The following is a 26946-nucleotide window of genomic DNA, read 5'->3' on the forward strand; positions in this document are numbered from 1 at the left end:
AGCAATCAATGTGTGTGTGTGTGTGTGTGTGTGTGTGTGTGTGTGTATGTGTTTGAGAATGGTCTTCTACAAAATCTTGCAGATGATTATACTTGTATCAAGCACTTTTATAGTTTTCTTGTATCATCTCAACTTAGATGGACAAAATAATTATTACTCTTTGGAGTTTTCACTTCTCTAGGAAAATGCTATTTCTTTCACAGTTTTGTTGACTATCTGGCATGCATCCAAACTGTGAGCAAAACTCCAGGTTTAATAAAATAATAATATAATCTGCATTGTTTTTAAAAATAACTGTAAGCATGGCTATACATAATTTTCTATTGTGTTTTCAAATATTATATCATGAGCTTTTCATGAACGAATTTTTCTGGCTACATGATATTATTTCCAATGGATGTGAATAATAGTTGCCTTATTGATAGAAATTAGGAAGTCCATCAACCACATTTGCCAGGATCTGATCTGCTTTTTTTCCTGGAGACCTGACAAATTCACTTTATGAGCTCTGCTCTTTCACTTTACTCTTTCTTTTCATTTTACTCTCTGTAAACCCCGTAGCTGGTATCCTAGTCTCTCTAGTCACTTCTGAACGTCTGATTAACAACAGAGGTGATGTATCTATCAAAAGGCTTTGGGGAAATTATAGATCCCATCTTCTTCTCTTTAATGGGAAACACATATCCAGATGTCTCTTTTTCATCAAATCATGCTCTGCTGGAGGCACTATTGCTTGGTGGTTAGTAACATGGGTTTGAAATCAGATAAATCTGGTTTAAAATGATTTGTCCATCATTTTCCTGCTGAATGATTTTAGGAAAATTACTTACACTCTCTAAGCCCTAGTTTCCAAATGGTTAAATGAGAATAATTCCATTTTTGTGGTCCTGTTGGGTTGATACGATATACAGTATATGTCATAACATCTGGCCTACATTATTCACACAATAAATATTTGATTAATGAAAAATTATTATAATTTTATCATTATTATCATTGATATTAACATCTAGGCACATATCTTGAAACCATAGATTTTCATTCATCCTCAAACTTCCTGATTTATTTCTTGAAGTTCTTGAGTGCTCTCAGGCAGCAAGGACTGTTACGCTTGAGGATATAGTCAATGAAGGCAGGTAACACACTGGGAGAAATATAGTCCTTGAAGTCAGATAGACATGGGATCAATTTCCAGGTTCACGACATAGTAGTACAACAACATTAGGCAAGTTTCTTCACTCAGTCCCAATGTTCTGAGGATCAGAATGACTATGTTGAAAGGTTGTGGGAAGTAGTGAACAGCACTTGAAAAGCACCTGGTGCAAATTAGATGGTAAATCAGATTTTTTTATTAATAACGTGACTATTTCTATCCCTTTATCAGTCATCTCAGACAAAGAGGAAGGACAGTAAATTTGTTATCAGTGTCTTCAGCCTCTGATTTCATTCCACCTGTAATCCCCAACAATCTCCCCTTCTCACTTTGTCTGAGGAGGTCGGTGCCCTTGTTCTGCCATCTAAATGTTGTTCCCAAATATTAACAGTTCCAAGCCATTCCATCTCAGTGAGACTGCTGGCCACAGGGCTCTGTCTTCCAGAGATATTTACTTTTAAATCTAATCTGTAATTGAGACTTTAAAATCTTTTTTTCTCCTGGTGAAAGAATGTCAGCTACCAGCAACCTATTAACGGTGGTATTTTGGGTAAGGGTGTGGAAGGCTCAACGCTTTTCTGGAAATCACACTGTACAGCCATAGTTCTTCACAGCACCCCACCCCCACCCCCACAAATGGATCCAGAAAATCTGAAGAATCTCAAGAAAATTAGAGAGAGTAGTCCATCATTCATTTTCCACAATCCATGAAGACTGTGGCGTCAGGGTTGGGTCCAAGGTGCTGGAATCTGTGCAGAATGCTTACTGTTTCTAGGACTGAGTAGCAAACTACCTTTTTCTTTCACCTGTTTCTCAGACAACTAACACATTCACAGATATTCTGATTTAATTTCTGATTCCAGACACTATAGGGAGCCAATTGGCTCCCTACACTTTGCTGCAGTCATTGAAAGTTGTCATTTGACATGAATTTTCACTACTGGATTCATTTGTTTCATAATTACACTATTCTTTTCACTCAGTTGGAGGTAGAGGTACCAGGACTCATACCTGGTTGTCTTCTGAATCCAGCTGAAAAAGAAATGGTGAGGCCAAGTCCTCATTATAAACGTGTCTGTTTCTAGGCTCTCTATTTTCTTCCACTGTTTTATTAGTTTATCTTGTAAAATGCATTTTCTGTTGAAATCAATATATCTTTATAATCAGCTTTGATAGGTTATGGTGACTCCCTATATTCTCTTTTAAAAAATATATAGACAGTTTGATAACCATTGATTGGAGTTAGGAAATACATCTCTTACAGTCTATTTTAGAGACAATGAAAAGATTAGAATTCCTTTTTATAATTATGTTTCGTTTTTAGATTATACTTCTTTGAATGCAATTTCATGTGGCAACTAAATAATATTATTATTAGGGTTTATTATTATTAGGATTATTAGGGTTAAACCTGAGTCTTGAACAAAGTCTGATGCAAGTTTCTTAAAGATACCTCTATGATGAATTTAATTTGAATATCTTATCTTTTACTGGATAGACTAATTTATATTGTGTGTGCATTCATTTTCTTTGATAGATTCTGGGTCTACAGCCAATGAACAAATTAGAAATAATCTAGGATGTGTAGACAGGAGGAGGATACAGTATTAAAGAGATTATTACACAGAAAACTAGGAAGGGCAATGATATTTCTGATGTCAAATAATTTGTTTTGCTTCCAGAGACCAAATTCTGGAGTCAAAACACTTGGGCCCAAATCCCAGCTTCTCCTCTTCTTACCCCAGTGACTGTGAGACTGTCTGCTTCAGCTATCCCATAGGAAAGTGGAAATAATAACAGTCCCTACCTAGTTCATATACTTCAGACTGTGGAATCAGTTACTACATGTAAGCTATAAGAACAACACATAAGGACAATGTTTAATAAACACTGTTAGTATTATCATTTACAGAGACTGGGGCCAGATTGATAGAAAAAGTAGCTGTATATCATAAACCTACACTTCTACTTTTATCCGAAAAATATATGTCAAATAAAAGAAAATATGGATGAAGACATTCTAAAAATCAAAAGAACATCTCTTTTATGCTATGCCACTATTATCATTTTTTTTATTTTGAGACATTCCTTTCCCCCTCAGCTTTCTACAGTAATCCCCTCCAGCTGATATATCAGTATGAGAGGAGAGAACCAGAGCAGGGTGTATGAGTTCCTCCTCCTTGGGCTCCCCATCGAGCCAGAGCAGGAGGGCCTGTTCTTCGTCCTGTTCCTGGGCATGTACCTGATCACAGTGCTGGGGAACCTACTCATCATCCTGCTCATCAGGCTGGACTCTCACCTCCACACCCCAATGTACTTCTTCCTCAGCCACTTGGCCTTCACTGATGTCTCCTTCTCATCTGTCACCATCCCTAAGATGCTGATGAACATGCACACTAAGCACAAATCCATCCCCTATGCAGGATGCATTTCACAGACATATTTTTTCATCTTCTTTGCTGCTTTGGACAGTTTCCTGATCACTTCAATGGCTTATGACAGGTATGTGGCCATCTGTCATCCTCTCCATTATACCACCATCATGAGTCAGAGAGTTTGTATCATGCTGGTGGCCAGGCCCTGGCTCATTGCCCATGCGTGTGCTCTTTTGCACACCCTCCTCCTGGCCCGGCTTTCCTTCTGTGCTCACCACACTCTCCTTCACTTCTTCTGTGACCTTGCTGCCCTGCTCAAATTGTCCTGCTCAGACATTTCCCTCAACAAATTGGCAATCTTTACTGTGGGATTAGCAACAATTGTGCTTCCATTCTTAGGCATCCTGGTTTCTTATGGCCATATTGGGGCCACCATCCTCCAAGTTCCCTCTGCCCATGGCATCTGCAAAGCCTTGTCAACATGTGGATCTCATCTCTCAGTAGTGACACTTTACTATGGGGCAATTATTGGTCTGTATTTTCTTCCCTCATCCAACAATGCCAACAACAATAACATAATTGCTTCATTGATGTACACAGTGGTCATTCCCATGTTGAATCCCTTCATTTATAGCCTGAGAAATAAAGACATGAAAAAGGCCTTGAGAAAACTCGTGAGTAAGAAAACATACTCCTCCAACTGATACTTACCTTTGTTTTAAAACACCTATATGATCCTATTTCCGCAATAATATATAGCTCACTTGTCTTCTTTCCACAGCTGCTACTCAGATATCTTTTCTGGAATTATTCTTGAAACTATTAGAGAAGTAAAATAGAATTTGGTTTATAGGACTTGAATAAAGTGGGGCTAAACTTCTCTTGGATAGTGGGGATTGTAAAATACTTTGAGGGTGCTATGGCACTTCAGCAGTTATCATTAAATGGAAGCCATTAAAGCTGGTGGTTCCCCAATATTAAAGTTGTTACAAAATGTTTTTGGAGTTTCACATTTTCATTTCTAAAGAATTTTCCATTTTGGTGACAATATGGCTTCTCCTTTACCCAGGCACCCAAGCATTCAGGGACCATGATCCCTTTCAGGGAGAATTAATTAAATTTTACCTTCTTTATATGATAATCAACACACTGCTTTCTTGTCCTTCAGGAATATAACCCATACTTTCTCCCCAAACACATACAGATATTCAGCAACAAAATAAATGTCAACTCCTTTGTCTCAGGTACTGGTCAAAGAAGCCAGCCATCTCTGCCACAAATATTCAATAAGCATAGCATAAGATGTTATACCTCTTTAATAATCATGGAAATAGAAAGTGAAACCACTATGAGATATAATTTTCTATTCACCAGAATTGCAAAAATTAAGAAATCTGTCAATACCAAGTGTTGTTGAAGATATAAATTAATAGGATTTCTCATACTCAGGTGAGGGAGATTTAAATTAGTATAACTTTTAAAAGATTAAAGGATTTTATTTCTTAGAGCAGTTTTAGGTTTACAGAAAAATCGGGCAGAAAATTTTCATATGCATCTCCCCCATCTCTATCCAGTTCCCCTATTATTAACATCTTTCATCCATGTGTTACATTTGTTATGATTGAACTAACATTGATATATTATTAACTGAAGTCCACAGTTAACATTAGAATTCACTATATTATACAGTTTTTTTTTGTTTTTTGACGAATATGTAATGACATGTATCCACTATTATAGCAACAAACAGAATGGTTTCACAGCCATATAAATCCCCTTTGCTCTACCTATTTATCCTTATTCCTCTCAAGTCCTGAACCTCTGGTAACCACTGATCTTTTTGCTGTCTATAATTTGTCGATAATTTCTCCAGAATGTCATATTGTTGAAATCACACAGTATGTAGACTTTTCACACTGGCTTCTTGGTACATCTATTTTAAGAAGAGCTTGGCAGCTATAGTCAAGTTTAACACACATAACTACAATCCAGTAGCTTTTCTTCTGGGTATAGAATTTACAGAATCTCTTGCATATATGCACCAGATGATGTACAAGAATGTTTGTGGCAGCCTTGTCTGTAACAGCAAAATGCTGAAAACAACCAAAATAGCCATCGAAAATAGAACAGAGTGTGTTATAGCTTCATGGTGGACTATAAACAATATAGATGAGTTTCACAAGGACAGTATTAGACAAAAAAACCCAAAGCCTAGAAGAACAAATATAGAATTATTCCATTTACATGCAGTTCTAGAGAAATCAAAATTGAAGGATCAATAGAGAAGTGTTAAAACTCTATGGAGACCTAAAGAAATATTGAAAATATTAAAGATAATGGGCACTTTCAAGAGGAGAGGAAGATACTATTGAGGAAGAGACACAAAGGACTTACCAATATTGTTAGTATTCTACTAGTTAAGCCTCAAGATTAAGTGAGTATTTCTTATAATATTATTTTTTAAAGTGTGATTATATGTCACATACAAATAAAACAAACATATATAAATATATATAAATACACAAATATATTTAAACTGTATATTTAACACATATACTTTTTTGTTTGTATGCTAATTTAATATTATTTTTAAATTTAAATAAAATTTCCAAGTAAAATAGGTAAAAATATTGTTCAAGTTTGAAGACTATTGAAATTATTTTAAGGACTCAAGATTTGACCTCACACATAGAATAGTTTGAGTACCACATCCACTAAACATTGCTAGTTTAGTGGCGATGGGAAACTTATGAAATGTCTCTTATTATGAATTCCCTACTTTATACCAATTACTAGGGTTAAATGAAATAATGGATATGGAAATATTTGTCACAGATATCAGCATGTCACAAGGAAGATACCTACAATTGCCTTGAACAGAGGTAGTTCCTCAAGAACTGAATACAAAACTTTACTCTGTCAGATGGAAACGTAAGACACTATATTGATGAACTTGGGGCAGGGAAGTAATATTTTTAGAAATCAGATACATTTGGATTAAAGTACGCTACGTCCTGCCTGAGTTCAATTCAGGTTGCCTAGATTTCCGGATATTCTTACTAGCCATTCTTAGGCTCATATCCTGAAAGGCCGAACCCCTGTGTCAGATTGGACTTATCACCCATAATCAAAATCACTTGGAGAGCCACTTTAAAATCTCTGTTCTCACTACCACGCATCACATCCAATTGGCCATCCAAGGACACAGGGCTACAGTCAAGTTTGAGTTCACCAACTAAGGCCAGTACCAGTCCTGTCTGTACAAATTTCCTGGCCTTTTACAGAAAACCATCTCATTTAAATCTGTGGTCAGGTCCACTCAATTTATGGAAAATAAAGTGACATATCATGTTACCACAATGCTCTAAACACAACTGTAACGAAAATTTGGACAATTGATAAGAAGTTAGAAACAAAAATAAAACTCAATATCTGATTAGTAGCATTCATAAAAATACATTTCAAATGTATTACAAAATTAAACACAAAAATAAAGTCATGTAACTCCCAGAAGGGATATTTTTGTTATCTTGAGAAGGGAAAAGCTGTGCTATATAAAAGTTATGGACTATAGAAAAAGCAAAATAAAATGACTGAGAGCTATGACTTGATAAAAATTTTAAATGCTTGTAGGTCTTGGGATACCAAATGAAAAGGAAACAAAAATAAGAAAGGATAGTTTTGTAGGTATATTTTTAATAAATCTTTCCCATGACTTTCTTTTTTTGGTTTTATTTATTTATTTATTTATTTACTTACTTATTTATTTATTTTTTTATTTTTATTTTCGGATGTACATCATAATATATTTCAAATTCTGTGTAGATTACATCATATTCACCACCTGAAAACTAATTATAGTCCATCCCCTCACATGTGAGCCTAATCACCCCATTTGCCCTCCCACTCCCGTTCTCCTATGATAATCACCAATCCAACCTCCAATGCTATGTGTTTGTTTGTTCTTGTTTTTATCTTCTACTTAGGAGTGAGATCATATGGAATTTGACATTCTCCCTCTGACTTATTTCACTCAGCATAATACCCTCAAGGTCCATCCATGTCATCACAAATGGCCGGATTTCATCATTTCTTCTGGCTGAGTAGTAGTCCATCATGTATAAATACCACATCTTCTTTATCCATTCGTCCTTTGATGGGCACCTAGGTTGCTTGCATGTCTTGACTATCGTGTATAATGCTGCAGTGAACATAGGGGTGCAAATATCTTTATGCATTTGTGTTTTCAAGTTCTTTGGATAAATACCCAGCAGTGGAATAGCTGGATCATATGGTAGATCTATCCTTAATTTTCTGAGGATACTCCAAACTGCTTTCCATAGTGGCTGCACCAGTTTGCACTGCCACCAGCAGCGTACGAGAGTTCCCTTCTCTCCACACCCTCTCCAACATTTGTTGTTTCCTGTCTTGTTAATTATAGCCATTCTGACCGGAGCGAGGTGATACCTCATTGTAGTCTTGATTTGCATTTCCCTGATAGCTAATGAAGTTGAGCATCTTTTCATATGCCTGTTGGCCATCCGTACTTCTTCTTTGGAGAAATCTCTGTTCAGATCTTTTGCCCATTTTCTAATTGGATTGTTGGGTTTTTTGTTGTTGAGCTGTATTAGTTCTTTGTATATTTTGGATATTAACCCCTTATCTGATATATGGTTTGCAAATATCTTCTCCCAATTGTTAGGTTGACTTTTCGTTTTCTTGATGGTTTCTTTTGCTGTGCAGAAGCTTTTTAGTTTGATATAGTCCCTTTTGTTCATTTTTTCTTTTATTTCCCTTGCCCGGTCAGACATGGGAGTTGAAAATATGCTGCTCAGACCCATGTCAAGGAGCTTAAAGCCTAAGTTTTCTTCTTGAAGTTTCATGGTTTTAGGTCTTACATTCAAGTTTTTAATCCATTTTGAGTTGATTTTTGTGCATGGTGTAAGGGAATGGTCTACTTTCATTCTTTTGCATGTGGCTGTCCAGTTTTCCCAACACCATTTATTGAAGAGACTCTCCTTTCTCCATTGTATGCTCTTGGTTCCCTTGTCGAATATCAGCTGTTCATAAATGTGTGGGTTTACTTCTGAGCTCTCAATTCTGTTCCATTGATCTGTGTGTTTGTTTTTGTGCCAGTACCATGCTGTTTTGGTTACTATGGCTTTGTAGTATATTTTGAAATCAGGGAGTGTGATACCTCCAGCTTTGTTCTTTTTTCTCTGGAATCCTTTGGCTATTTGGGGTCTTTTCTTGTTCCATATAACTTTTAGGATTCTTTGTTCTATTTCTGTGAAAAGTGTTGTTGGAACTTTGATAGGGATTGCGTTGAATCTATAGATTGCTTTAGGAAGTATGGACAATTTAACGATGTTAATCCTTCCAATCCAAGAGCACGGAATATCTTTCCATTCCTTTGTTTCTTCCTCAATTTCTTTCAACAATGTTTTATAGTTTTTGGTGTACAGAACTTTCACCTCTTGGTTAAGTTTATTCCTGGGTATTTTATTCTTTTTGTTGCAATTGTAAATGGGATTGTATTCTTAATTTCTCTTTCTGCTACTTCATTGTTAGTGTATAGAAACGCAACCAATTTTTGTACATTGATTTTGTATCCCACGACTTGACTGTATGCCTTTATTGGTTCTAAAAGTTTTTTAGTGGAATCTTTAGGGTTTTCTAGATATAAAATCATGTCGTCTGCAAAGAGTGACAGTTTCACTTCTCCTTTTCCAATGTGGATCCCTTTTATTTCTTTTTCTTGCCTCATTGCTCTGGCTTGGCCTTCCAATACCATGTTAAATAAGAGTGGTGAGAGTGGGCATCCTTGTCTGGTTCCTGTTCTTAGAGGGATAGCTTTCAGTTTTTCTCCATTGAGAATGATATTTGCTGTGGGTTTGTCATATATGGCCTTTATTATGTTGAGGTATTTTCCTTCTATATCCGTTTTATTTACAGTTCTTATCATAAATGGATGCTGTATCTTGTCAAATTCTTTCTCTGCATCTATTGAGATGATCACGTGATTTTTATTCTTCATTGTGTTAATGTGGTGTATCACGTTGTTAGATTTTCAGATGTTGAACCATCTCTGCATCCCTGGAATGAAACCCACTTGATCATGATGTATGATCTTTTTAATGTATTGTTGTATTCAATTTGCTGGTATTTTGTTGATTTTCGCATTGATGTTCATCAGTGATATTGGCCTGGAATTTTCTTTTTTTGTGTTGTCCTTGTCTGATTTTGGTATCAGGATAATGTTGGCTTGGTAGAAAGACTTAGGAAGCCTTCCCTCCTCCTCAATTTTTTGGAAGAGTTTGAGGAGGATAGGTATTAAGTCTTCTTTGAATGTTTGGTAGAACTCATCAGGGAAACCATCTGGTCCTGGACTTTTATTTTTTGGGAGGTATTTGATTGCTGTTTCGATCTCCTTACTGGTGATCAGTCTATTCCAATTTGTTGGCGTATAGCTTTTCATAGTATTCTCTTATTATCTTTTGTATTTCTGAGGTGTCCGTTGTAATCTCTCCTCTTTCATTTCTGATTTTATTTATTTGAGCCTTCTCTCTTTGTTGTCTTGGTGAATCTAGCTAAGGGTTTGTCAATTTTTTTTATCTTTTCAAAGAAGCAGCTCTTGGTTTCATTGATTTTTTCTCTTGTTTTTTTAGTCTCTCTTTCGTTTATTTCTGCTCTGCTTTTTATTATTTCCTTCCTTCTGCTGATTTTGGGCTTTGTTTGTTGTTCTTTTTCCAGTACCTTTAGGTGCACTTTTAGATTGTCTATTTGGGATTTTTCATCTTTGTTGAGGTAGACCTGAATTGCTATAAACTTCCCTCTTAGAATCACTTTTGCTGTATCCCACAGATTTTGACATGTCGTGTTTTCATTTTCATTTGTCTCCAGGAATTTTTTTATTTCTTCTTTTTTGATTTCTTCATTGACCCAATCGTTGTTCAGTAGCATTTTGTTTAATCTCCACATTTTTGTGGCTTCTCTGGTTTTCTTCCTGTAGTTGATTTCCAGTTTCATACCTTGTGGTCAGAAAAGATGCATGGTATTATTTCGATCTTCTTAAATTTATGGAGACTTGTTTTGTGGCCTAATATGTGATCAGTCCTGGAGAATGTTCCATGGGCATTTGAAAAGAATGTGTATTCCGTGGTTTTTGGATAGAATGTTCTGTATATATCCACTAAGTCCATCTGGCCTAATGTGTCCCTTAAGGCCAATGTTTCCTTATTGATCTTCTGTTTGGATGATCTATCCATTGGTGTAAGTGGAGTGTTGAAGTCCCCTCCTATTATTGTGTTACTGTCTATTTCTCCTTTCATGCCTGTTAATAATTGCTTTATATATTTAGGTGCTCCTATGTTGGGTGCATAGATATTTACAAGTGTTATAACATCTTGTTGTGTTGTTCCCTTTATCATTATGTAGTGCCTGTCTTTGTCTCTTGTTACAGTTTTGTTTTAAAGTCTATTTTGTCTGATATAAGTATTGCTAGCCCCACTTTCTTTTCTTTGCCATTTTCATGGAATATCTTTTTCCATCCTTTCACTTTCAGTTTGTAAGTGTCCTGTCCTTAGGTCTGAAGTGTGTCTCTTGTATGTAGCATATACATGGATCTTGTTTTTTTATCTAATTGGCCACCCTATGGCATTTGATTGAAGCGTTTAGTCCATTGACATTTGAAGTAGCTATTGATGAATATGTATTTATTGCCATTTTGTCACTTTTTTTTCTGGGTGTTTTAGTAGTTCTTCTCTGTTCCTTTCTTTTTCTCTTTCTCTCTTCGCTTGCGGTTTGATGGCTATCTTTAGTAATATGTTTGATTTATTTTATCTTACTTTTCTTCTTGCTTGTTATAGGTTTCTGATTTGTGATTACCATGGAGATCCTATTTAATATACTATGCGTATAATAGTCTATTTGAGTTGATAAACTCTTTAGCTTGACCTCTTTCTAAAAACTCTACTTTTTCACTCCCCTCCTCCCACATTATATGTTTTTCAAATCATATATAGTCACTCGTTTAGTGTGCATCTGTCCATTACCTTCTTATCATTGAAATAGGTCATTTTAGTACATTTGTCTTTTAACCTTCATATTATCTTCACAGGTAGTTGATCTGCTGCCTTTACTATATTTTTATCTTACAAATGATTTTACTGCCTGGTTTTGTTGTTGTTCTGTTTTTTTGATAGTTTTGTTTTGTTTTGTTTTGTTTTTGAGGAAGATTAGCCCTGAGCTAACCACTGCCAATCCTCCTCTTTTTGCTGAGGAAGAGTGACCCTGAGCTAACATCTGTGCTCATCTTCCTGTTCTTTATATGTGGGATGCCTACCACAGCATGGTGTGCCAAATGGTACCATGTCCACACCTGGGATCCGAACCAATGAACCCCAGGCTGCTGAGATGTGGAACATGCGAACTTAACCGCTGCACCACCGGGAAAGCCCCAGATAGTTTTTTTTTTTTATGTCTATTTGTGGTCATTGCTTTCCCACTTAAATAAGTCCCTTCAGCATTTCTTGTAGAACTTGTTTCTTGGTGATAAAATCCTTTAATTTTTGCTTGTCTGGGAAGCTCTTTATCTCTCCTTCCATTCTGAAGGACAACCTTGATGCATAGGGTAGCCTTGGCTGTAGGTTTTTTCCTTTTATCACTTTAAATACGTCGTGCCATTCTCTTCTCGCCTGTAGGGTCTCGGCTGAGAAGTCCACTGATAGCCTGATGGGCTTCCCTTCATTTGTCACTTGTGGCTTTTCTCCTGCTGCTTTTAGGATTCTGTCTTTGTCTTTAATTTTGGACATTTTAATTATATGTCTTGGTGTGGGCCTGTTTGGGCTTATCTTGTTTGGAGCTCTCTGTGCTTCCTGAACTTGGATGTCTGTTTACTTCCTCAGGTTAGGAAAATTTTCATCTATTATTTCTACAAATAAATTTTCTGTCCCTTTGTCTCTCTCTTCTCCTTCTGGGACACCTATAATCCAAATGTTAGCATGCTTGATATTGTCCCAGAGTTCCCTTACACTGTTCTCATTCTGTCTAATTCTTTTTTCTCTTTTCTGTTCTGCTTGAATGATTTCCTCTAGTCTTTCATCCAGCTCGCTGATCTGTTCTTCTGCTTCCTCTACTCTGCTATTCAGTCCCTCTGGTGAATTTCTCATTTTGAGTATTGTATACTTCATTTCTGATTGGTTTTTTAAAATATCTCCCAGTTCTTTGCCGATGTGCTCACTGTGTTCATCTGTTCTTCTCCTGATATCTGTGAGCATCCTCAGGATATTTTGTTTGAACTCTTTGTCGAGTAGGTCACTAGTTCCTGTTTCATTTAGTCCTTTTTGGGGGGTTTTGTACTGTTCCCTTGCTTGGAATGTATTCCTTTGCCTCCTCATTATGCCTCTTTCTCTACGCTATTTTCTTTGTGGTAGGTGAGTCGACTAAGTCTCCTGATCTTGGAGAAGTGGCCTTACGTATGAGATACCTTATGAGGCCCAGCAGTGTGCTTCCCTATTGTCAGCAGTCCATAAGAACCAGGAGTGACCCCTTTGTGGGCTACTTGTGTCCTTCTGCTGTGGCAGGGTTGCTCCCACTGCAGGTACCTAGGGAGTCTAATCTTTCCTTCACTGGCCAGCTGTTTGTAAATCCAGTTTGGGGAGACTCAGCACTCTTGGCTACAAAGTCTATCAGCACACTCTTATTGCAGTTGTCCTCTTAATTGGGTTGGTACCCAGTGTAGTTGGTTGCTAGGCTCAGGGGTGTACAGTTGTGACAGGCCTCAGGCCTATAAGCCTGTTGTCAGTTCTCTTAGGGGTGCAGCTGAGTGAGGCTAGCCCTTGGCATGAGGGCACTCAATTGTTTCAGGCTTTGGAAGGTAGAGCTGATCCTTTTTATGGCTATTTGTGAAGCACAAGTCTTCTGCCACTGATAAGCCTCACCCCCAACAGGACCACATACACTGCCCACACAGTCCTGGTCCATGCACACTTCTCAACCCCCTGGAACGTACCCCAACGCCACATTGCAGAGGCCCCCACCTCTCCACCAATGCCCCCCACAGTTCACCTGGTCCTCACACAGGCCCTGCCCCATAGAGGCAGACACCCTTGCCTGCCTGTAGAGGATCAAGGCACCCAGTCAGTCACTGCATGCTGAAAAGTAGCCTGAAGGCTTGCTGTTAGGTGGGGCCAGTCCCTAGGGCGGGTTGCCTGCCCTGGCTGAACTGGATTAAATCTGTGCTCTAGTGGGCATTGCAGACCCCTGGGTTAAAAGGCGAAGGGATGAACCTCAATGGCCCCCACCAGGGTCCACGTCAGCATGCCTGGACCAGCTCAGAACAATGGCCCCCACCAATGTCTCAGTCTCCAGAGAGGTCCCTCCTCTCACCAAGATGCCCCCAGAGCCCACCAGGTGAGTCTCATTTCACCAAAGGACAGTCAGCCTTCTCTCTGGTGATTTTAGGTTGCTGCAATGAGTGAGTTTGTGCATGGGCCCTTTAAGCCCTGGGTCTTTTTGGCTTTCGGCTGATAGCTTTTCTGGGGTTATCCTCACTGCAGTTAATAGCCATCAAAGCCAGACAGTAAGACCCCCATCTCTGTTGGACTGAGTCTGAAGGATGCTTATAGCAGTATCGCCCCTGTTCTGGACCTCACTCCGCCAGGGAAGGCTGCGTTCCTTAGGGTGGCTCCCACTTGGCCAGCTGAGAAGCTCTGCTGCTCCCAAAGCTGGCTTTTTTCCTCTCTAGCCAGAATTATTGCCTCTTCTGCCTTCATCAGGGCTGTCCCTTGTTGTGGTGGCTCTTTTTATCCAGTTTTCAGTTTTCAATCTGGGGTAATTGTTCTGAAAATTGTTGTAACCTGGTTGTGTTTGTGGGAGGAGACGAGTTCAATGTCTGTTCACACCGCCGTCTTGACGAGATCCTCATATCCTGATCTTTTAGGCTGTAAAGAAGGGGTTCAGCATGGGAGTGGAATGACAACAATGTACGTCACAGAAGCAACTGTATTCTTGTCTTTGGACTTGTTTAATGAAAAGGAAAAATAAATGCCTGCAATTGTCCCATAGTATGAAAGTAATACAAAGAGTTGTGACCCACATGTAGACAAGGCTTTGAAGAATGTCTTCATGAGGGGAACAATCAGGATGATGACTCCATGCAGAAATATGAGCCCAAGATAGCACTCAATGGCAGAATGAAGATCTATCTTCCCTCAGCGACGATTAGCAGCTTATTGTGGGAGATGTCTGAGCAGGAGGACTTAAGGACAACCACAAGACCACAAAAGAAGTAGGTGATGATAGTTCATGCACAGAAGGACAATTGGTCCATGAAGAGGATGTGCAAGAGAACATGACCACAAGAGGAGAACCAGGACTCAGCAACTAGGATGATACAAAGCTCATCCCTCACAATGGAGGTGTATTGTAGAGAGTGCTAGATGGCCACATACCTGTCATATGTCATCATTGAGAGAAGAGAGTTGTCGATACAACTAAAATTAATGAAGAAATACATTTGTAAAATGCACCCAGCATAGATGATGGAGTGATCCTGACAACACATGTTTTTCAGCAGCTTGTGGACAGTGGTGGATGAAAGCTAGCCATCAGTGAGGGCCAAGTGGCTGAGGGAGAAGTACATGGGGGTGTGGAGGGGATAGCCCAGCCTGATGAGCAGGATGATTAGCAGGTTCCCCAGCACTGTAATCAAGTACATGCCCAGGAACAGGATGAAGAGCAAACCCTGCTGCTCTGGCAGGATGGGAAGCCCCAGGAGAAGGAACTCAGACACACTGCTCTGGCGCTGTTCTAGTCATGCCTCATACTACTCATCTTTATGCTGGGGAGAAAGAAGGCTTGGAAATCTCAGGAAGCTAGAAAAGATTAGCAGAACCACTACATTTCATACTGCAATTCTCTGCAAAAACAATGACTTTTTAACTGCATTCTCATTAATTCTTCACACCTGTAGATGAGTGCATCTTCCTTCTATCACAACCTGTCCCCAGGAAGACATCACACCCAAAAGTAGCCAACAAGACTTCATTGCACAGAAGCAAGAATATGTTTACTGTTTCATTCAACCATTATTTATTAAACATTGGTACTGAACATGGGCTTCTTTTTAGGACTGAGTATGCAGCAGTGAACAGAAAGGCAAGGTCCCTGCCCTTTGTGAATGTAGAACTTGATGAGAATAAAGGGATAATTCACTACACCAACACAGAGTCAAATCATAATAATTTACTCTGGCAGAAATCATAGATGAGCCTCAGCAAACTGGTATTTGTTTGTTCTGCCTTAAAGTAACATGAGACTTGTTGTAGCATTGTCACATTTCTCCTGTGAATCTAGCCAGGTCCCTTTCACCTAAATTCAAGTCACTCTAGCTGCTTGATCTCAGAATAGTTTCCAAAACAAAATAATTGTCCACTAACTATGTTTCATAAGAATGGTGAGCATTTTGGTGACCATTTGGGTACTAGGGTAAGAACTTTATCTACATTTCCTAATTAAATCAACACATCAGAATTTAAAAGTTCAGAGCTGCACTAAGCATTTGTGGTTTATTTGCCCATTCTATAGCTAAAATCTTTTAATAAATAGAAATGTAAATGGTATCAATTCCATGGGCCCTCAACAGTACAGCAGGAGATAAAGATCACACACACACAGACACACAAAATAATGTATTTCTGTATATCTTTAATATACATGATATATAATGTACATAATATTTAATACATATAACTTGGTTTTTATATTACCATTTTCTGTAAATTAAAAATTTTAAAGTATTAGCTATTTCATGTGGTTCCGTCTAATGCCGGTGTGGTCACAGCCCATACTCTTAACCACTACACCTCCTTTCTTAACCTCCTTTCATTGGCAGGGGAGCAAATCACCCTCTATTATTTTAGAGATACAAGGAAGCCTAAGTTGTCACCAATTTTCTTAGTCCTCTGCTTAGATAATTTCATTCCTTAATATTTAGAAACTTTCCAACTGACTAAAAATTCACATAATAAGCTATATTTAAACAGTAAATATTTACTGAGGGCATGTCAGGTTCACAAGACACGTGTAATTCTTTCCATTTTATAGATGTGGAAACTGAGGCCAAGTAGTTAAGTAACTTTCCCAAGATCTCTCTGCTACTCGGTGGTGATTCTGTAGTCTAAGTTCGTACAGCATGATGCCTGGAGTTCTTTTTGCCTGCAATATTTAGTGAAAGTAAAAGGTTACAAAACTCTGAGTAACTAAGTCAGACTCAGCAATGTGCAAATGATAGCAGATCCCTTTCAGGAAACAGAGAGTCTCTTGGGTTTCAGGTATCTCAACCAGTGGTGCCCCAGAAGGAGGGCACTTAAGGAAATATTTGAGGTCATGGATGCTAATCAGATGCCCACAAACACACGTGCACACTCAGCCATAGACTCGCTACAACAAACAGCACAGACACTACCATTACGGAGAGGTGTGCTTTGGATCCTTCTGACCCACACCCTTCCTGGAAGAAGGCAGTTAGCATAGGGCTGTTAAGCCTATTTGCACAGGTACAGTCACTAAACCACCAACAACCCATGCACGTGCTAACATACACATGGCAACATAAACACAGACAAAAACAAGCAACACATTCCTGCTCTCACACACAAGTGTGTCACCAGCAAACACTGCTTCTACATACACTAGTACACACTGCTGAGCAGAGATTGAGCCCTTTCTGATCTGGGTTCATCGATAAGATTGGGCATCTTTTTCTCCAGCAGCAGAAACAAGAATCTCACACCCAATGCTGATTGCTCATTCACTCAGCTGTGATGTAAGTATTTAAGATCGCAGGCATAAATCAGGGGTCCCTAATAACACATTGGGAGGCTGATAACTTGGTCTACAGGCACTAAAACAGAGCCCAGATTGGGTCTAACTCAAGTAAACAATCAGGTGAGTTAGATACATAATACACACACACGTGCAACTATCAAACAACATGCACACAAGCATACACACACACACACCCATGCACAAACACACACCCATGAATACAAAGGCGCACAAATGCACAAGCACACTGGAAGATCCACTGCTTAGTGCAGATTTCCAGCTCCCTCTGACCTACTTGTCCTTAATGAGTTCCGACAACTTCTGCTCCAGACTGTTGCCCAAATCCTCAGCTTCTCTTAAGGAATTCAGTATCTAGATAAATAGAAGAAATATATATGGCCTCGGCACTTTCATATTCCTTAGCCAGCTCCAGAGAAATGAGTCAGAAGATAACATTTTAATTACCAGTGAGAGGACTGAAACAAAGTCCCCATGGTTCTGGCTAATTTCTAATTGTCCGTTAGGATGCTCTGTGTCCAGGAGCCAGAGGGACTGAAGTCCCAGGGGATGGTGTCCCTGATGCAAATGATGACCTGGGCTCCTTTCTTCTTGGATATAGTTCCGTCTGGCACAAAGAATTTTTTTTCTTTTTACTTTGAAATTATTTCAGACTTAAAGTTGTAAAATGATACAAAGAATTTGCACATGCAGTTCACCCCGATTTCTCCAATGGTTAATATTTTATTTTTAACTTATATGTGTGGGTTATTACAGGCTTAGATTTTCAACATATCTACCACAGTGCATATTATCAGAAGGCATATAATATCAATTCTTCCAATTGCTAGTGATTTTGTCCTTGATCAATTGGTTAAGGTAATGTCTGTCGGGTTCTCTACTGTAAAGTTACCGCGTTCCTTTCTAGTTAATAATTATCATTTTTGTAGATATTTTGAGATTATATAACCATAACTTTTTTATTTTAAAAATTTTACTCACTATATTTAACATCCATTGATGATTCATATATGAAAAAATTATTACAAATGTGGTGGCCCAATGGTCATTTTCCAATTCTATAATTTATTCCACATTTGTCAGTTGTGCTGTTCTACAAGAGGGAACTTTCCATCAGAACTGCTCATTTGTTTTTTCTTTGAATTATGTATATCATTATGAACTCCTGTGTTCTTATTTATTTGAGTCATAATCTATTTCTTGTATTATTCATTTTGAAGCTCAAATTATTCCAAATTTGGCAAATGGGAGCTGGCCTTGTGTTCCCATGATTCATTCTGCACATCATACTTTCAGGCTCAGCAAAATTTTCTATGATAATATTATTATGTCCTGGCCCTGGTGGTAAATCAGCCATTTTTCTGTATAATATTAGTTCCTTCAAGAGGAGAATAGTAAGGAGCAAATTCGGCATTAGGTGTGTTCATTGCTTTCAAAGCTTCTAAATGATCTCAAAGGACGCAGCTAGGAAATATATATAAAAGAAATGCAGAAAGTAGAAACTAGAAACTAATAACGTAAAGAAATTGTTACCATGGGAAGTGGGTCAGAAGTGGGACAGAAAGAATGGGTGATGGGAACAGTATAGATGTTGATATATAATACATAAATTTCAATCTATTTATACATTTAAAAAACAATGACCTCAAGCTGATATCTCAAATTCTAGTTTGACACCATAGGTATTTTTTTAGCCTCTCCTTTTTCATGTATATGGTACTTTTCCCCTGACAAGAAAATTCTTATATATTAAAGTATATGGGAAAGCCATTCAGTTTTGAATTTGACTTAGCCTGAATTTTATTTGAACCAAGGAAGCCTGACTTAAGGTCTACCTGACATACATTGTATATCTGCTTTAATAATTACCCTAAAGTAAATAATGTACTCATTGAATTAATGCCTCTCTTCCTATGATACCAGGGTCATGTTGACCCACTGTGTACGTGATAATCTGTCTATGTATGAAAATCTCCTTGAACTCTTGAAAGAATGTATCCTTGTCATGCTTTATGTATATATCTTTGTTTTGAAATGGTATATAACTGTGCTGAAAATTGCTCTTCTCTGGGGTAATTTCTTCCTTTGTGAACGTTTTAACTCCCAAGCTATATTCCTTAGTTTGTTCAAATATAACTCTCTTATTTTCTTTAAAATAGAATGATTGTTGATTGTTAGCATTGACATTTCTTAGTTGAGCCAGGTAGGAGTTCAGAGAAACCCACCTAAGACCACGTGGAGCCTACTTTAAGTTAGAGTACCAGCCCAGTTCCATTGTGCCCCTTCAACTTCACTGCACTATTTAGAGGTTTTGCTGAGTTTTTCTGAAATCCAGGCTTCCTTATTTAAGTTGACAGTCCCCACTTTTATTCAAGCTGTTTCAGGTCTTCGGACTTAACATCTTAAGGGTGTACCGGTACGTTTCCTAGGTAAAGGGAATGTAGGGGGAAATTTGGAGTGAACTGGGTTGGCTGACCTTTAAATTTTGCTTTAATAATTATAAAAAATTTATGCTTACAAAGTCTGAACAAATTGTTTGAAAGCAAAATGAGAGGCTGTCCTAGTTTAGCTCTTAAAGACAAAGGATATTTGCTCCTTGCAGCCACAAGGCACTCTCAGATGACTGAGAATCTAGTAGAAGCATCTGCAAACAATGCTCGTGATGTGCATCAGTCTCATAGGGAACTCCATCGTGATTGTTTACATCAAATAATTAACTGATGGCTCATCTAAGGAAACGTACATGGATTCATCATCCAGTGCTCTGAGCTCTCATGGTTATTTTGGATGGCTGGCAGGAGAAACTCAGGCATATAAGACTGTTCACAACCTTTTAGGAAGTGACACTCACAAGCAGCACAGTTTTGACCCACTACACTTCCCTTAGGAATTGTTCATATTTTACATTAAGATGAAACTAAAAGAAAATGGGAAACCACACTTAAAGCTGACCAGCTTCCAGATGGGCAGCTACCCACTGGATCTCTGGCTAATTTATGTAAGGTATGTACAGAGCCTTTACTTGCACGTACTTAACAAAATGAGAAAAATTGACAAAAGATAATTTAAATCTTAGATGGTCAAAATGGGGAACACCAATTCTAAGTCCTCTTTGGGAGAAATGCCTACTTTCAAGCTATTGGATATGTGTTTAAGAAATATGAAGAGGATAGCTGTAAGTGGATGAATCTTTGGATCAAGAAAACCAGGGGTAATTTAAAATTATAGTGGCCAATATGGGGCTCTTTTAGGGTTCCCAAATTTGTCTTTTGTGCACTAGATTTGAGAACCCTGGAACAGATTAAATGCAAACTGTAATCTCTAAAGAGTCAAGCATGCCACCTTCTGGCACACTAACTCAGAAACTAATGGTTCCAGAAGCTTTAAATATTTACAAATAACACCAAAATTATATTAAGCGTGCTTTGTGTCCTGAGAGCTTGGCTTGGTAACCAACAGGTTGGGGGCCTCAAAATATCATTGGACAGAAATGCGAACGGCAGTCCATTTGCTTTCAGATATGATTGGACACAAATGTGTGTTGATTCCATTAGTGACTAGGATCCTACCAAACTTCCATTGGACTCAGGGGAATTACATTGGCCATTAGAAGGAACAGTCCAATTATATAAGATCATGTAAGAAGTGCACCTAAAACCAAAGGCTTCAAAATTCCAAAATAGCCTTATTGACAGTTTCCTGGCAAAAAAAAATAATAAAAAATTAAGATATAAAAGGTAACTAAAAGAAAGGACTATGCAAAAGTCTGTTAAGTTAATGACTTAACAAACACCCCCATAGCTACCTGTAAAATAAGGTCCCATATGAGCCCCTAACAGAGTTGATGAGATGCTGAGAGATTTTTCTGAGAAACTGCTACATTATTGCCTTAAATAGTCAAGGAAAAACTAAAGTTAAAAAATTAATGGAGTTTTTTAATACCACCAGAAATATTTACTGTTTGTCCTGGCTGAAAACTGACAAGATACTTGAAATGGTTTAGCAACTTACTCTTTTTATAGGCTAAGTTAAAATAAAACTGTGTCCCCAGAGAGAAAGAAGCAAATTAAAGACAATGTAGTTTGGCAATTAGATCAATCTCTTATGTCATTTAACTTACAAGACAATTTCTGAGGAATTGATAGCAACTGTATTCATCTTACGAATCTTTGCAAAACTGGTAATGCAGCTGTAGAGGCACTTCAGACACCATCCATTCCCTTTCACCAACCCCAACTCTCTACTCACATTTATCTCAAAAAGCTTCTAACCTCTCTGTGAACTGTTATCTAGACTATCACTGATTTCTAAGGAGATAACCTAAATTTATTCCATCTGCCAGAAACACAATTTGGATCCAACTATTCTTTTATAAATTAGGGAGTTTTGTATGGTACCTGATTCATAGCAAAAATTTAACAAAAGCTATTTAAGATCTCTGCTTGTGTCTATATACCTATGTATGTCTATATATGTGTGCCATAAACACATGTGAATTTTTCAACCTCTGATGATATAGTTTCTAAAAGAGCTCTATTTAATTGGCTTAGAGTAGTGCTTATGTAAATTATTTCTAAATGCAATAGAAACTAACGCAAAGGTTTTTCAAGTTAACATGATATAAAATAGTATATGGTAAGTGAAAGCTTATTTAAGTTGCTTGTTTTGGTTGAAATAAACATATCTTCAGAGTTATCAGCATTGGATAAAATGCATATATGCAGTCTTCATGCTACACATATTAGTCAAATAAGCTCATGTTATGTCTGTTACAAAATTTGTTAGCAAAAATAACTTAAACTGATAGATTATTTTGTTATATGTGTCATGAAGTTTTTGTAGGCAATCTAAACATAACTATTGAGAACAAATAAACTAAATAGATGTGAGGAAGATAAAAGGTTTTATGTAAAACTTTAAAAAATAATTGTATGTTATGGTACATGTACTTAAAAATGGCTTCAAAATCTTTTGCTAACTTGAAAATTTAGACTATTGCTAAATTAAGTTAAATGGTAGAAATTTATTAGGTAAATAGGTCATTTCCACATATGATCAAAATATTAGACATTAATTACTGAATATAGATTTATCTATCTTTGGCTTCTTATTACAGAGAAACTAAAAAAATAACGTTTTTGTTAATAAACAAGTTTTGTGGCATGCTGAAAAATTTTCCATGAGAAATCACATATTTCAAGACAGTATATATAACTCTGCCAATCCATAGAAAGTTCAAGTAAAGAATAAGGGAAATATCTCTGAATACAAGGAGAGGAAGATGCATGTTTTCAGTCAAGAAGATATGAGGAGTGGAGATATCTTTGTTTGTTTATTTTGTTAAGAAAGTAAATGTCCAAATTACTAGGATGGAGGGAAGGCATGGAACAAATTCTGAATGTAAAAAGGAAAGTTTAAGAATATTTGTGGAATATAAATTCCAAGGAAAGAATTTTCTGCATGGTCAGGATGGCAAAGATTGAAATAAACTTAATTAAGTAAATGAGTTTCAATATAAAAAGTAAGCTGGTGCAAAAATTAGAATTTTGTTTTCTTTCTCTTAAAGGGGTAATTTCTTAGACTTTTAGGCTGCCCTTGATAAAGATATTACGGGACTTTTTTCTCTTTACCTTTGAGTAGTCTACGAAAAAAGGAGGGCTTTCATGTTTCATTAAAATAAATGTCCTCTATTGTGTTTATCAGGTCCTCAGTTTGTCTCAAATAAAACTCTTCTTCTTTTTTTTTAATATAGAGTCGTTATTGAATATTTACATCAACATCTCGATAGTGAGCAGTCATTCTCTTTTCTACAATGTGTTTACTTATTTGCTGAATCTTTGAATATATGTTAAGTAATTTCAGAATCTTGAAATCATACCACTGTTAATGACAAACTAACTGCAATTCAAAAACTTTGTTTATAGTTTTTCTTTATTGTGGGAGTAGATAGACAAAATTCTGTATTCAATAGTTTCTTAAGTTACTATGTTCTCTTCACCTTTTGTCTAATTATGGTAGTAATTTGAAATATAGTTAGATTCATTTGTGTGTTTTTTGTTCTTTTTTTATTCGTCATCTTCTATTTATTTTTAGTAGGTAAAAGATAATACAGTCAAAACTCTGCCAATAAATATACTCATTTCTCCATCTTTTCCACCCCATTCCCACCTACCTACTATACTTAAGCAATCTCATTAGTTTGTGATTCATTCTTCTTGAGTTTCTTTTCACTCAAAAGGGAAGATATATGTCTATTTTATTCCCCTTCACTTTGTTACAAAAATTAGCGTATTATACATAGTCTTTTTACAAGTTGTTTATTTTTCCATTTAACAATATATCTTAGAAATGCCTCTGTATTGAACATAGACATCTTTGCCATTATTTTTTCACAGCTGCAAAGTACTCAATGGCCTTGAAGTTCCATAGTGTTTGTTTTTGTAGTCCTAGAATGAGATTGTGATGATGAATGTACTATGAACCACTGCACTGAATACCTCAAATGGTTAAAATTGTAAACTCATGTTATGTATATTATACTACAAGGAAAATATTTTAAAGAGAAAGTAAGAAGTAATCTCAACATAAAGCATAGAAGAGAATTATAAAATAATAATAATGTCTGATTAATAAGTTAGAAGGGGAATGCAATAACAAAATATATTCTTAAATAATAAAAAGGGAGAAAGAGAAGAGAAAAGAAATATGAAACAGAGGTCTCAAACAGAAAAGATAAAGTAATATGGAAAATATAAATTAAAATATATCATGATGACATTAGATGTTAACAGAACAAATTCTCCAGAAATATAATGATTGATGATTTGCATAAAAAGAGAAAAATATAACTTTACACTGTTAACAGCGGACACCTCACAGGTATAAGGATATAGAAAAGCTTAAAATAAAATAATGGAAAAGAAGGCTGTGAAAAGACTAACCAAAAGAAAGCAGGTATATCTATATGAATATCAGGAAAAGTAGATGAGTTTATAAGGTAGAAGCCATTGCAGAGATAAAGAAGAATATCTCTTAATTATAAATGAAGTGGTGTGCTATTAAATGCATAAAAAATTATTCTCTCTTTTTTAGAAAGTCTTGAATTGTAGTGTTTTCTAATTTCCATAGAGTCATTGTTCCCATTATGACTGATTTCAATCTCCCAACATGATGTCACTGTTTTTGGAGTCACAAAGAAATGCGGACAATCAGCTTGAAACCAATGTGAGCCAACTTCATCACATTACTAAGTAAAAGAATCAGTCCACCAGGAACAGATTGAAATTCTAATTCTGTGTCTCTTCAAGAACATGGCATAAAGAATATAAAACAAAAAGTGGTATATTTAAAAGGAGAAAAACACAAATCCACAATTATAATTGTGTTCATTGTTTTGCATAAGATTTTGTACATATCTTATAAGAGATGATGAATAAGCAGAAAAATTTAATTAGGAATAAAGAATATTTAGCAATCCAAATAGCAAACTTGACCCAGTTAACGTGTTAACAGCAATCAGCATGACAGCAGAATGCATATTCTTTTAAAGCTATATAGAGTTGTCAACCATACAATATTTTTAGTAAGATATATTTCACTGTACTCATGACTTCAATAAGAGGATTTAGTGATTGTCACTTAAAGAAGTTAGCCCTATTGATAAATATTTCTAGGGCCTGTTTTATATCTCTGTTCCTCAGGCTATAGATAAAGGGGTTCAGCATGGGGGTAACTACCACATACATGACTGAAGCAATTATGTCTTTGTCATTGGACCCCCATGATGAGGAGAAAAAGTAAACACTTGCAAGTGTCCCATAGTATAAAGACACCACAAAGAGATGGGAGCCACAGGTAGAAAAAACTTTAAAGAATCTCTTGATGGATGGGACCCTCAAGACGGTGGAGCCTATCCGGATGTATGACCCCAAGATGCTACTCAAAGGCAAAAAGAAAAGCATTCCTCCTTCAGTGAAGATGACCAGCTCATTGAGGGAGATGTCTGAGCAGCTCATCTTCAGGAGCACAGTGAGGTCACAGTAGAAATTTGGGATGGTATTGTCAGCACAAAAGGACAGTCGGACCAAGAGAAGGGTGTGCAACAGAGCATGTGCACAACAGAATAACCAGGATCCAGCTACTAAGGAGACATACAGCCCCTGACTCATAACAGTTGTGTAGTGGAGTGGCTGACAGATGGCCACATACCTGTCATATGCCATCACTGCAAGAAGGAAATTGTCAAGACAAGCAAAAACTAAGAAAAAACACATCTGAGATATGCACCCCACATAGGAGATGGATTGTTGCTGAGTCTGCATGTTCATGAGCATCTTTGGAACCACGACAGATGAAAGGGAAATGTCAGAGAAGGCCAAGTGGCTGAGGAAGAAGTACATGGGAGTGTGGAGGCGAGAGTCCAGCCTGATGAGCAAGATGATGAGCAGATTCCCCAGCACTGTGGTCAGGTGCATTCCCAAGAACAAGGTGAAGCACAAGCCCTGATACTCCAGTGAGAAGGGGAGCCCAAGGAGGAGGAACTCAGACACGCTGCTCTTGTTCTCAGGCCTCATAGTGCCCTTCTGTATGCTGTGGATGAAGGATGTTTGGGAATATCAGGGATTTAGAAAATATTATCAGGTCCATCACATCTCATACTGTAATTCTATGGGAAAACAATGAATTTTTAAATAGACTCATTAATTTCTCATACTTGTGGATGTGTGCATCTTCATGCTATCCCAGTCTGACTCCTGTAAACCATCACATCCAACAGTAGGCTATGAGACCACATTGTACAGAAGCAAGAGAGTGTTCATGATTTTATTCAACCATTATTTATTGAACATGAACTCCTACTAAGGACTAAAATTTCAGCAGTGAACAAGAAAGACAGAGTTCTTTCCCTCTGTGAGTGTAGAACTTGATGAGCATAGAGGGATAATTCACTACACCAAAACAGAGCCAAATCATAATAATTCACTGTGGCAGAAATAGATGAGCCTCAGCAAACTGGTATCAGTTGTTTCTGCCTTAAAGTAACGTGAGACCCCAGGGCTGAGGCAGTGTCGTTGGAGTGTTATCACACTCATCTTATGAATCTGACCAGGTCCCATTGACCTATGGCAGTAAATTCATGGTCACTCGAGAAGTGGGTGGTCATTTAAAGCCACTTGATGCTGGAATACCTCCGAAACCAGAATAGTCCACAAGCTATCTTTTGTAAGAATGGTGAATGTTTTGGTGAACGCTTGGAACTAGGCTAAGAACTTTACCTATAACTCCTAATTAAATCCACACATCAGCCTTACATTCTCAGATTAAAAAAAAATAAAAAGTCCTCCCAGCTGCACTAAGAATGAATGTTTTTTCACCTATTTTAGCTCTTTGAAAATAGAAACAGAAATGACATAAATCATACATATATATGTGTGTATATAACATTGTCATTTTCTGTAGGCTAAAAAGGATAACATATTGACTACTTTGTGCAGTTCTAGCTAATATGTTTGTGTGATCAGATCCCACGCTCTCAACCATTACATATGGAAACTTCTGGTATTTTTGGTT

General features: G+C 37.2%; 2 protein-coding genes across 2 annotated transcripts; one reads left to right on the forward strand and one right to left on the reverse strand.

The window, feature by feature from the left end:
• The first annotated feature begins 3290 nt into the window (after positions 1-3290).
• LOC106841990 (olfactory receptor 1J1-like) lies at positions 3291-4232 on the forward strand. The gene has a single exon (XM_014858296.2). It carries the CDS (start codon positions 3291-3293, stop codon positions 4230-4232), a length of 942 nt encoding a protein of 313 aa, XP_014713782.2.
• A 20778-nt stretch (positions 4233-25010) lies between these two features.
• Positions 25011-25949, reverse strand: LOC106841989 (olfactory receptor 1J4-like). Its single transcript, XM_070519922.1, has one exon. The coding sequence runs from the start codon at positions 25947-25949 to the stop codon at positions 25011-25013; it is 939 nt and encodes a 312-aa protein (XP_070376023.1).
• Positions 25950-26946: the final 997 nt, after the last annotated feature.

Source organism: Equus asinus, chromosome 10 (assembly GCF_041296235.1).
Source record: "Equus asinus isolate D_3611 breed Donkey chromosome 10, EquAss-T2T_v2, whole genome shotgun sequence".
Taxonomy (NCBI): Eukaryota; Metazoa; Chordata; class Mammalia; order Perissodactyla; family Equidae; genus Equus; species Equus asinus.

Coding starts and splice junctions, on each gene's coding strand:
- LOC106841990 (XM_014858296.2), top strand. CDS start 3,291: ATGAGAGGAGAGAACCAGAGCAGGGTGTATGAGTTCCTCCTCCTTGGG.
- LOC106841989 (XM_070519922.1), bottom strand. CDS start 25,949: ATGAGGCCTGAGAACAAGAGCAGCGTGTCTGAGTTCCTCCTCCTTGGG.